This window comes from Macaca mulatta, chromosome 1 (assembly GCF_049350105.2).
Source record: "Macaca mulatta isolate MMU2019108-1 chromosome 1, T2T-MMU8v2.0, whole genome shotgun sequence".
Classification (NCBI taxonomy): domain Eukaryota; kingdom Metazoa; phylum Chordata; class Mammalia; order Primates; family Cercopithecidae; genus Macaca; species Macaca mulatta.
Window position 1 is genome coordinate 209,551,140 of NC_133406.1, and position 12,297 is coordinate 209,563,436.

Here is a 12,297-nt window from a genome sequence, read left to right on the forward strand (position 1 = left end):
GGCCAGTTGTGATGGCTTACGCCTGATCCCAGCACTTTGGGAGGCTGAGGCGGGCAGATCGCTTGAGCTCAGGAGTTCAAGACCAGCCTGGACAACATAGTGAGACCTTGTCTCTACAGAAAAATTAGCCAGGTGTGGTGGTGTGTACCTGTAGTCCCAGCTACCTCGGGGGCTGAGTGGGAGGATCACTTAAAACCCAGGAGGGGGAGGTTGCAGTGAGCCAAATCACACCACTGCAGTCCAGTCTGGGCAACAAAGTGAGACCTTGTCTTAAAAAAAAAAAAAAAAAAAAAAGAGGCCCAGTGGCTCACATCTGTAATCTCAGCACTCTGGGAGGCCGAGGCGGGTGGATCACCTGAGCTCAGGAGACTAGCCTGGCCAACATGGTGAAACCCTATCTCTAATAAAAGTACAAAATTTAGCTGGGTGTGGTGGCGGGCGCCTGTAATCCCAGCTACTTAGGAGGCTGAGGCAGGAGAACTGCTTGAACCCAGGAGGCAGAGGCTGCAGTGAGCAGTTGCAGTGAGCCAAGATCGCACCATTGCACTTCAACCTGGGCAACAAGAGCAAAACTCCCTCTCAAAAAAAAAAAAACTACATGCTCTTATAAGACACTGAAAACAATTTTTTGGCTTTACTTTCACTTCAAGAGGAGGGAGCCAACATTAATTAATTCCTACTATGTCTCAGGCATTGTATTTTTATAGATGATAGCTTATTTAACCATCACAGTAATTCTATGGAAGAGAATTACTGTGAATAAATGGAATCTCCATTTAACAAACAAGAAAACTGAGACTCAAAGACATTAAGTGACACCTTAAAGGCTCACATAGTAAGCAAAAGAGCTGGGACTAGAATCCTGATTTTGTCTGGTTTCAAAGCCTCTGCTCTTGAAACAAATATAATGCCTTCTCTACCAAAGGTTGATAATTCATTCAGTCATCAAAGATGTATCAAACACTTAGTATTTTCTACCCATCCACCTAAGATTGAGATATACAACAAAACAGACAGAACTCTGCCCTCATGGAGCTTAGCGTCTTGTGAGGAAGATAGACATTAAACAAGTATATAATTAAATACAGTGTGAACCTATTTATTTACGATGGGTAAAAAAATTTCTGAGGAGACAATATTAGGGCTGAGACCTAAAGGATGAATACAAGATGATGGAAAAGTGGGTAGTTAAAAGGAAGAATGTCTTAGTCTGTTTGTGCTGCTATAACAAAATACCATAGAAATTTATTTCTCACAGTTCTGGAGGCTGGGAAGTTCAAGATCAAGGTGCCAGCAGATTCTGTGTTTGATAAGGGCTCACTGTCTGCTTCCAAGATGGCACCTTATCCCTGTGTCCTTTGGAGGTGATAAATGTTGTGTCTTCCCACAGTAGAAGCAATGGAGGGGACAGGCAGCTCTCTGTAGCCTCTTCTATAAGGGCATTAATCACATATACAAGCGCAGAGCCTTCATGACTTAACCACTTCCCAAGTGATTAATACTTCTTAATACCACCTCTTAATACCCTCACGCTGGGGACTAAAGTTCAATATGAACTTTGCTATTTCTCCAATATTCACTTTGAAGCCTAATCCCCAAATTCAATGGTATCAAGAGGTGGGGCCTTTAGGCTCTGCCCTCATGAATGGATGAATGCCTCATAAAAGGGCTCAAAAGGGTGAGTTCACTCCTTCTGTCCCTTCTGTCATGTGAGGACGCAGCATTTCTTCCCTCCAGAGGATACAGCAGAAAGATGCCGTTTTGGAAACAGAGAGTAGTCTTCATTAGACACCAAATCTGCTGAGAACTTGATCTTAGATTTCCCAGCCTCCAGAACCATGAGAAATAAATTTCTGTTCTTTATAAATTACCCGATCTCAGGTATTTTGTTAGAGCAGCACAGACTAAAAAAAAAAAAAAAAAGAAAAAAAACAGCATGTGCAAAAATCCTAAAGAGACAGCAAGAATTCAGACTGTTCAAAGCTATTAAGGAGGCCAGTGTGTCTTGACTATGAGCAGGGTAGCACAAACAACATTGTGAGAGCACGCAGTGGTAAGCTGTGGAAGGTCCATGTCTGTATTCAATTGTAATGAGAAGCTTCTGAAGGGCTGTGAGAAAGCAAAATGTCCAACCTACTTTAAAAATCTTATTCTAGGCCAAGCACAGTGGCTCATGCGTATAACCCCAGGACTTTGGGAGGCTGAAGTGGGAGTATCACTTAAGCCCAGGAGTTTGAGACCAGCCTGGGCAACATAGTGAGACCCCATCTCAATTTTTTCTTTTTTGAGACAGAGTCTCACTGTGTCGCCCAGGCTGGAGTGCAGGGGTGCAATCTCGGCTCACAGCAAGCTCCGCCTCCCGGGTTCACGCCATTCTCCTGCCTCAGCCTCCCGAGTAGCTGGGACTACAGGCGCCCACCACCTCGCCCGGCTAATTTTTTTGTATATTTAGTAGAGACGGGGTTTCACTATGTTAGCCAGGATGGTCTCAATCTCCTGACCTCGTGATCCGCCCACCGGCCTCCCAAAGTGCTGGGATTACAGGCGTGAGCCACCGTGCCCCATCTCAATTTTTTAAAAAGAATTAAAAAAAAAAAAATCTTATGCTAGCTGCAATGTGAAGAACAGATTGGAGAGGAGCTACAATGAAGCAGGGATCCTAGTAAAGATGAGGCAAAAGACGGAGAGTTTTAACTAATAGGGTGCCAAGGGGATAAAGAAGTACACAGACCACAGATATAATTAGGACTTGCAAACAGACTAGAGTGGGAGGGAAAATCAAAATCAAATCAAGAAGAGAACTCAAGGATGATGGCCATATGTGTAGTCTGGGAACCTGCAGGATAGTGGTTCTATTTGTTGAAGTGAAAACGTCTAGAAGAGAAACAATTTGTTGAGTGTCTTGGTATGTTGTGTTACTTTAACAGAATACCAGAGACTTGATAATTTATAAAGAACTGAAATTTATTTGGCTCATAGTTCTGAAGGTTGGAAAGTCCAAGAGCAAGGTGCCAGCATCTGGCAAGAATCTTCTTGTTGTGTCATCCTATGGTGGAAGGTAAGAGGGTAAGGAGAGAAAGAAATCCCAGCACTTTGGGAGGCCGAGAAGGGTGGATCACGAGGTCATGAGATTGAGACCATCCTGGCCAACACGGTGAAACCCCGTCTCTACTAAAAAATACAAAAAACTAGCCGGGCAAGGTGGCGGGCACCTGTAGTCCCAGCTACTTGGGAGGCTGAGGCAGGAGAATGGCGTGAACCCAGGAGGCGGAGCTTGCAGTGAGCTGACATCCGGCCACTGCACTCCAGCCTGGGCGACAGAGCGAGACTCCATCTCAAAAAAAAAAAAAAAAAAAAAAAAAGGAGAGAAAGAGATCAAACTCACAGCCTCACGTCTTTCAATAATTGGCATTAATCCATTCAGGAGGTGGAGCCCTCATGACCTAAATACCTCCTACTAGGCCCTACCTCCCAAAGTTGATGCACTGGAGATTAAGTTTCCAAAACATGCTTTTTAGGGTACACATCCAAACCACAGCAGTGAAAAAATAAATTAATTTTAAAACATAAATTAGACATGCTGGTATTCCACTGATGATGTCAACTACACACTTAAATATCTGGAGCTTAGAGAAGGCACATGTGATTGCCACGTGTTCCATTGGCCCTTCCCATTTAAGCTGTAATACTCGAGACAGACTTAAGTGGACAGGAACATCAAACCCAGTTGTCACCCTCAATCTATTCTTAACATAAATGGTGAGTTTTCAAAGCACAAAAGAATATACCTCTCCTTGGAAAATAGTGTAGAGAGCAGGCAAGTTTTCCATGGTCTCAGGCCTTCCCGAATTCATCCTTAATATTCTATGGCTCCTCCATTTCTCTTCTATTAAAGCTAACACAAGTGTCCTGTCATAAAGAAATTAGACACCAATTAGATATCTGCGTTAAAGAAATGAATATGCACATAATCCACAGCTATTCTCTACAGAAAAATACCACTAGGTTTAATACCATACACTTTTATCCAAATCTCTTTTGTTTATTCTAATTGTGGGGAATTTTGGAAACCTTGATCCTATTTCTTAACAATTTATTACTTACCCAAGGCTATTAGGCTACTAATTTTGCTGTGCTTGTTTTTTTAAATTGCTATTTTTGCTATTTTTTTGCCAGGGGAAGAATTTTGGGGGAGGGTGGGAAAAGAAGGTAAGTATGTTTGACCAGATCTCAAAAAAATGGAATAACAGAAATAAAAACATTAATGGAGCACTTACTATGTCCAGGCACTGTGCTAAGCACTAGACATGCAATCTCATTTAATTCTCAAAACTCAGGCTGGGTATGGTGGCTCACACCTGTAATCCCAGCACTGTGGGAGCTGAGGTGGGAGGATCCCCTGAGGTCAGCAGTTCCAGACCAGCCTGGCCAACATGGCAAAATCCCATCTCTACTAAAAATACAAAAATTAGCCAGGCATGGTGGTGGGTGCCTGTAGTCCCAGCTACTTGGGAGGCTGAGGCAGGAGAATCACTTAAACTGGGGAGGCGGAAGCTGCAGTGAGCTGAGATCACGCCACGGCACTCCAGCCTGGGGAATAGAGTGAACTCCATCTCAAAAACAAAACAAAACAAAACAAAAAAATTCTCAAAACTCTTAAAATGTAGGTTATATTACTATTATATTATACAGATGAGAGAACAAAGGCTCCAAAAGTCAAATTACTAAGCATGTCAAAAAGCCAGGAAATGGGGAGTCAAACTGGCTGACACCAGAGTCCACTCTCTTAACTACTATGCTAGGTGTTAAATCTGAAATGACTTCAAAGAGAAAAGGTCTTAAATTTTTTTCTTGATAAAATTGAAACACACATACACACTGTAAAACTTCAGATAATAAAAAAAATTCAGCTAATACATTAATAATAAAGAAAATGAAAGAAAATTAAATCATCTGTAATTCAATTTGATTTATATTCTTAGTTTTTTTTAATATGTAGAAGTGGTTTTTTAATGGAATCATGAAATCATTAACATTTTCTTATGGCAATTCATATACATCCACAACTTTTTGTTAACACCTACCTAATAATCCATTGTTAGATGTACCAAATTTATTTAACTATATCTAAATTATGTGAAAATGCAGATCGCAGTTCAGTCTGAGGTGTTACCTGAGATAATGCATTTTCAACCAGCTACTAGGTGATGCTGATGCTGCCTAAGTAGCAAAACTTACAGCTTTGGATACTTACCTTAGAGATAATCTTGCTCAGTCTCCTGATTTTAAACAGAGAGGAAACCAGCAATCTAGCAGCTCTTAAACATGCCTCTTTACTCTGTTGGATAAATCACTGCCAAGATAAATCTAATGGTACTATCCTAAGTTCTCTTTCCTCCCAATTACACTTGACACCAGTAAAACCTGAAATTATTTTTCTTGTGTTTTCACAGGTAAATACTTTCTTCTCTCCTCAACCCTCACTGCTTCCTTTCACTTTCAGAGGATGACTTGATGTGCTGCTTTTGGTAAGTATTCCTGATTGACAATGACCATCCATTAAGTAGACAGCTTCACTTGAAACAGAAATGAAAGAAAATCCTGTCAGGACATCCATACCCTTGTTCTAGTATTATTCCATAGCTCAGGAACACCCTTGTCCTCAAGTTCCATAAGACAATCTTATATCCTTATAATAAACTTGCCCTTTTCTGCTTAGGTCAGCCAAAGTGTCTTTTTATTACTTTACTAAAGTACACAGAGATAATACAGGCAGATTCGTCAGTTCTTGAGAAATAGCTCATGAACAGGTTAATTCCAAGTTTTACATTCTGGTTAAATCCTGCCTCTTCCATTTCATAGCAATACAATCTCATCTCTAGCCTGTCCCTTCCCTCTGTCCAGTATCCCTTATCTCACATGCTAGAATAGGAGTTATTAATCTATCAGGTTCTATTAGGAGATGTTTATTATCCCTCCAATACTTGAAACATACAGAATCCACAGGGGCACCAGCAGCTGAAACATCTAAATTAACTTCAAACATCTTAATCTATCATCTGTTCCTCTGCACACAAAGGTCATAGGCCAGATGCAGTGGCTCACGCCTGTAATCCCAGCACTTTGGGAGGCCAAGGCAAGTGGATCATCTGAGGTCAGGAGTTCGAGACCAGCCTAGCCAACATGGTGAAACCCCATCTCTACTAAAACACAAAAAATGAGCCAGGTATGGTGGTGCACACCTGTGGTCCCAGCTACTTGGGAGGCTGAGGCAGGGGAATTGCTTGAACCTGGGTGGCAGACGTTGCAGTGAGCCGAGATTGCGCCACTGCACTCCAGCCTGGTGACACAGTGAGATTCCATCTCAAAAAATAAATAAATAAATAAAAATTAGCCAGGCATGATGGCGGGCACCTGTAATCTCAGCTACGCTGGAGGCTGAGGCAGGAGAATCGCTTGAACCGGGGAGGCGGACGCAGCAGTGAGCCAAGATTGGGCCACTGTACTCCAGCCTAGGCAACAGAGCAAGATGCCGTCTCAAAAAAAAAAAAAGAAAAAAAAAAGGTCAAAAGCAGAAATGAATTTACATTGTTGCTTACAGACTTCTGCTGTGATCAGTATATAAAAAGCGAGACGGGCGGATCACAAGGTCAGGAGATCGAGACCATCCTGGCTAACACGGTTAAACCTCCGTGTTTCACACAAAAAACTAGCCGGGCGAGGTGGCGGGCGCCTGTAGTCCCAGCTACTCAGGAGGCTGAGGCAGGAGAATGGCGTGAACCCGGGAGGCGGAGCTTGCAGTGAGCTGAGATCGTGCCACTGCACTCCAGCCTGGGCGACAGAGGGAGACTCCGTCTCAAAAAAAAAAAAAAAAAAAAAAAAAAAAAAAAAAAAAAAGCTAGGTTTAGTGCTCTCAGATTTGCACCTCCTGCAGAACAGTGGCCTAAGAAACCCTGTGCAATTCTTCAAGAAGGAAACTGGGGCCAGGTGCAGTGGCTCAGGCGTGTAATCCCAGCACTTTGGGAGGCTAAGGCAGAAGGATCACTTGAGGCCAGGAGTTCAAGACCAGCCCGGACAACATGGCGAGATTTTATCTCCACTTTAAAAAAGAAAAAATCAGCCAGGCATGGTGGCTCATGCCTGTAATCCCAGTACTTTGGGAGGCCAAGGTGGGTGGATCACAAGGTCAAGAGATCGAGACCATCCATGGTGAAACTCCGCCTCTACTAAAAATACAAAAATTAGCTGGGTGTAGTGGCACGCGCCTGTAGTCTCAGGTACTTGGGAAGCTGAGGCAGGAGAATTGCTTGAACCCAGGAGGCAGAGACTGCAATGAGCCAAGATCGTGCCACTACAGTCCGGCCTGGCGACAAAGCGAGACTCCGTCTCCAAAAAGAAAAAAAAGAAAAAAATCAGCCAGGTGTGGTGACATCAGCCTAAAATCCCAGCTACTTTGGAAGCTGAAGCAAGAGGATCACTTGAGCCAAGGAGATCAAGGCTGCAGTGAGGTACGATTATGCCAATGCAATCCAGCCTGGGCGACACAGTGAGACCTTATCTCAAAAAAACTGGCATGCATTTTTGAGGGAAAGCCTGAAATACAACAGTACAGTACTCCCCCCATCCACAGCTGTACTTTCCACAGTTGCCGTTACTCACAGTCTACCACGGTCCAAAAACACCAAATGAAAAATTCCAGAAATAAACAATTCATAAGTTTAATACTATTATGTTGTTCTTATTAGTGTGATGAAATCTTGTGCCATCCCACTCTGTTCCATCTGGGATTTGAATCATCCCCTTTGTCCAGCGTATCCATGCTGCATACACTAGTCACTTAATGTATATTAAGTGCCCATTAGTCACATAGTAGCCATCTTGGTTATCAGACTGTTGAAGTATCTCTGCTTGTGTTCAAATAATCCTTTCTTTACTTAATAATGGCCACAAAGCAGAGTAGTAATGCTGGCAATTTCGGTATGCCAAAGAGAAGCTGTAAAGTGATTCCTTTAAGTGAAAAAGTGAAAGTTCTCAAGGAGAAAAAAATTGTATGCTAAGGTTGCTAAGATCTATAGTAACAATGAATCCTCAATGTCTGAAATTGTGAGGAAGAAAAAAACATTCATGTTAGTTTTGCTGTTACACCTTAAACTGCTAAAGTTACAGCCACAGTGTATGATAAATGCTTAGTTAAGATGGAGAGGCATTAAATTTGTGGGTAGAAAATACAAACAGAAACGTCTTCCAATTGATAGCAACTGGGTTCAGCAGTGGCCACAATTTCAGGGATCCAATGAGGGTCTTAGAATGTATCCCCCATGAACAAGGGGGTATAACTATAACAGGTGTACAATTTCAGGAAAGTAAATGGTTGTCATTTTTTAAACATGGAATATAAAACTTTTTTTCAAATTCTGTAGAAACCTAGGGTTCTACCATGGTTACCCAGAGGCTCCTTAGTTAATCCAAATTTATTCTAAAAAAGTCAACTTCCAGGCTAGGCACAGTAACTCACGCCTGTAATCCCAGCACTTTCGAAGGCCAAGGTGGAAGGAATGCTTGAGCCCAGAAGTTCGAGGCCAGCCTGGTCAACATAGCTACACCCCATCTACACAAATATTTAAAAAAAAAAAAAATTATGGCTGGGCATGGTGGCTCACGCCTGTATTCCAGCACTTTGGAAGGCCAAGGTGGGTGGATCCCTTGAGGTCATGAGTTCAAGACCAGCCTGGACAACACGGTGAAACCCTATCTCTACTAAAAATACAAAAAATAAAATAAATTAGCTCAGCATGGTGGCACACGCCTATAGTCCCAGCTACTCAGGAGGCTGAGGCAGGAGGATCACTTGAGCCCAAGAGATGGAGGGCGCACTGAGCAGTGATCACACCACTGTACTCTAGCCTAGACGACAAAATGAAACCCTGTCTCAAAAAGATTAAAAAAAAAAAAGTCAACCCTGAGGTATCTAGGTCACCACAAGGTCCGAGACCAATGAGGCTGGCTCTAAGTCAACCAACCAGAGGTGAGCCTCCATACCAAAGGCTGGGGGAGTAGAACCCCTAAAGAAACTAGAGCTGGGGGAAGTCCCACTCAGAGCAGTTGGGTAGAAGCTTCTCCTCAGTAATTAGGCAAAGGCCAATTATTACTGATTCACAGTTAATATCCCAGCCTTTTGGTGGGCGACAGTGAAAGGGGGAGTGAGTGAGAATTACTGGAAGGGTGCCTGCTGTAACAATGTATTCTGCTTTGATCCAGTTTACACATTAAAATGCTGTGTAAGATTTCACTTGGAAAAAAAAAGAGTTCTGCTACTTTTTTTAAAGAGTATACAGCCGGGCATGGTGGATCATGCCTGTAATCCTAGCACTTTGGGAGGCCAAGGCAGGTGGATCACAAGGTCAGGAGATCGAGACCATCCTGACTAACATAGTGAAACCCCATCTCTACTAAAAATACAAAAAATTAGCTGGGCGTTGTGACAGGCGCCTGTAATCCCAGCTACTCGGGAGGCTGAGGCAGGAGAATGGCATGAACCCAGGAGGCGGAGCTTGCAGTGAGCCGAGATGGCACCACTGCACTCCAGCCTGGGCTAAAGAGCGAGACTCTGTCTCAAAAAAAAAAAAAAAAAAAAAGAGTATATAACATTAAGTCAGGCATGGTGGCTCACACCTGTTAATACCAGTACTTTGGGAGGCCAAGGCAGGTAGATCACTAGAGCCCAGGAGTTCAAGAACAGCCTGGGCAACATGATGAAACCCCATCTGTATTAAAAAATACAAAAATTAGCCGGGCATTGTGGTGGGCACCTGTAATCCCAGCCACTTGGGAGGCTGAGGCAGGAGAACCGCTTGAACATGGGAGGTGGAGGTTGCAGTGAGTCGAAATTATAAATTATAAATTTCCTTTATAATTACCCAGTCTCAGGGAGTTCTTTAGAGCAGTGTGAAAATGGGCTAATACACGGTCTAAATCTAAATTTTGTAGAATATAGCTCTAACACTAACTAGGTCCCAACATTAGAGGAATCAATGTGGATATCATTCATGGAAGAGGCTAGGATGAGCAAGGTCCGGATCCATTCATTCAAACATGAAACTAAGGACCATTTCTTATTTGATTTTGTGTTCCTGATATACTACAAGTACTCAGTTTTTCTAAATGAGTGAAATGAGCCTTACTATATGCCAAGCACAGGTAGAGAAAGAGGGGGGAACACTTTATGGTCTAAAGGATATAAAAGGAGAAGGAGCTAGGTCCCATTTAATATGTTGGACAGATCAACAGATGGAACACTTTCTTTTTTATTTTTTTAAGACACAGTCTTGCTCTGTTGCCCAGGCTGGAGTGCAGTGGTGCAATCTTGACTCACTGCAACCTCCACCTCCCGGGTTCAAGTGATTCTCTCACCTCTGCCTCCTGAGTAGCAGGGACTACAGGCATGTACCACCATGCCCGGCTAATCTGTGTACTTTTAGTAGAGACGGGGTTTCACCATGTTGGCCAGGCTGGTCTCAAACTCCTGACCTCAAGTGATCCGCTAGCCTCAGCCTCCCAAAGTGTTAGGATTACAGGTGTGAGCCACCGCGCCCGACCGGGACACTTCCAAATGTCAAACTGGTGGTCCAAGTTTTCTCCCTCCCACCAAACTCTAGAGTGACCATGTAAGATAGATGCTTCTTCCTTTCAAATTCCAGTTATGGACCTGTTGAGAAAATAGCCAAAAGCAGGAAAGAGGAATAGTAAAATGCTAGGAAATACACAAAAGATGAACTCAGAAAATGTAAAAGCTTAAAGGAATTACGGAAATAATTAAATCTACTACTCTTATGCAACTGAAAATGAAGCCAAGTGATGTGACAAAGGCTGCTCACAGTTAGCAACATTGGTACAAGACCCCAGGATCAGCACTTATTGTACCACCCAACACTACTCTTTCAGTCAATTATTCCTAAGATCTCTTCAAAGCCTTATAATAGCTAATATTTGAGTGCATCATATCTGCCATGTATTAATCTAAGAGCTTTACTTCTCTTAATTTTCTTTTTAAAATTTTATCTTCATGACATTCAATAATTCTCTTCTTGACTATCCCATAAAACAGGCAATTATCATTGCCATTTTAAAAATGAGGACACAAGAGAAGCTAAGTAAACTTGTTCAAGATTGCAAAATATGAATGATGGAGATGGGATTCAAATCATTTTTAGGGACATTTTTTTCCTCCCTTTGCAGAATGTGGAATTCTTGTAAGCATGCCCTTGTCTTGCACATCATATCCTTCCTCCCCAAATCTCCAGTGCCTAGCACAGTGTAAGATATGGAAATTGTCTACTGAAATAGTGAAGTATTTAATTTTACCCCATTTAAATTGTTAATTGATCAATTCAGTATGCTATTGATTGTTGTTTATATATAAGATACTTTATAAACGTGCTTTCAATCCTTAAAACTCCTCTACAAAGCAAGTAATTCTACTTTATAGGAATGAAATAACTTGTCCAAAACCGCATAGCAAGAAAGAGACAAATCTTAGGCCATTCCAAGAGCCACACACACCTGCCACTAAACCACCCTTTTATTCTTTTTTTTTTTTTTTGAGATGGAGTTTCACTCTTGTCACCCAGGCTGGAGTGCAATGGTGCGATCTTAGCTCACTGCAACCTCCTCCCAGGTTCAAGCAATTCTCCTGCTTCAGCCTCCCAAGTAGCTGGGATTATAGGCACACACCACCATGCTCAGCTAATTTTTGTATTTTTAGTAGAAACAGGGTTTCACCATGTTGGTCAGGATGTCTTAAACTTCTGACCTCAGGTGATCCACCTGCCTCGGCCTCCCAAAGTGCTGGGATTACAGGAGTGAGCCACTGCACCCGGCCTAAACCACCCTTTTCAACACCGTCCCTGTTCTCAAAGACCTCTTAGTCTGATAGGGATAATGGTGACCAATTATACTGCAATGTGATAAGTGCTAAAGCAGAAGCTCGGCGGCCAGGCATGGCGGCTTATGCCTATAATCGTAGCACTATTGGGAGACCAAGGCGGCAAGATCGCTTGAGGCCAGGAGTTTGAGACCGGCCTGGACAACATGGCAAGACCTTATCTCTACAAAAAATACAACAATTAGCCAGGCATGGTGGTGCATACCTGTAGTCCCACCTACTGGAGAGGCTGAGGTGGGAGGATCACTGGAGCCTGGGAGGTCAAGGCTACAGTGAGCCATAATCACGCCACTGTAATCAGCCTGGACAACAGAGTGAGACCCTGTCTCAAAACAAACAAACAAAAGTAGTAGCTA

At 42.7% G+C, this 12,297-nt stretch overlaps 1 protein-coding gene across 5 annotated transcripts in view; it reads right to left on the reverse strand.

Moving 5' to 3' along the window:
• Positions 1–12,297, reverse strand: part of ZCCHC17 (zinc finger CCHC-type containing 17) — a 68,104-nt gene that overhangs the window by 52,723 nt on the left and 3,084 nt on the right. For 3 of the 5 annotated variants that reach the window (XM_028842043.2, XM_015133152.3, NM_001261640.1), the window contains 1 exon segment: positions 3,789–3,909. The exons of 1 other annotated variant lie outside the window; for it this stretch is intronic. In XM_028842043.2, coding sequence (XP_028697876.1) covers positions 3,789–3,854 — 66 coding nt within the window. In that variant the 5' untranslated portion in view covers positions 3,855–3,909. 5 annotated transcript variants of the gene reach the window in all.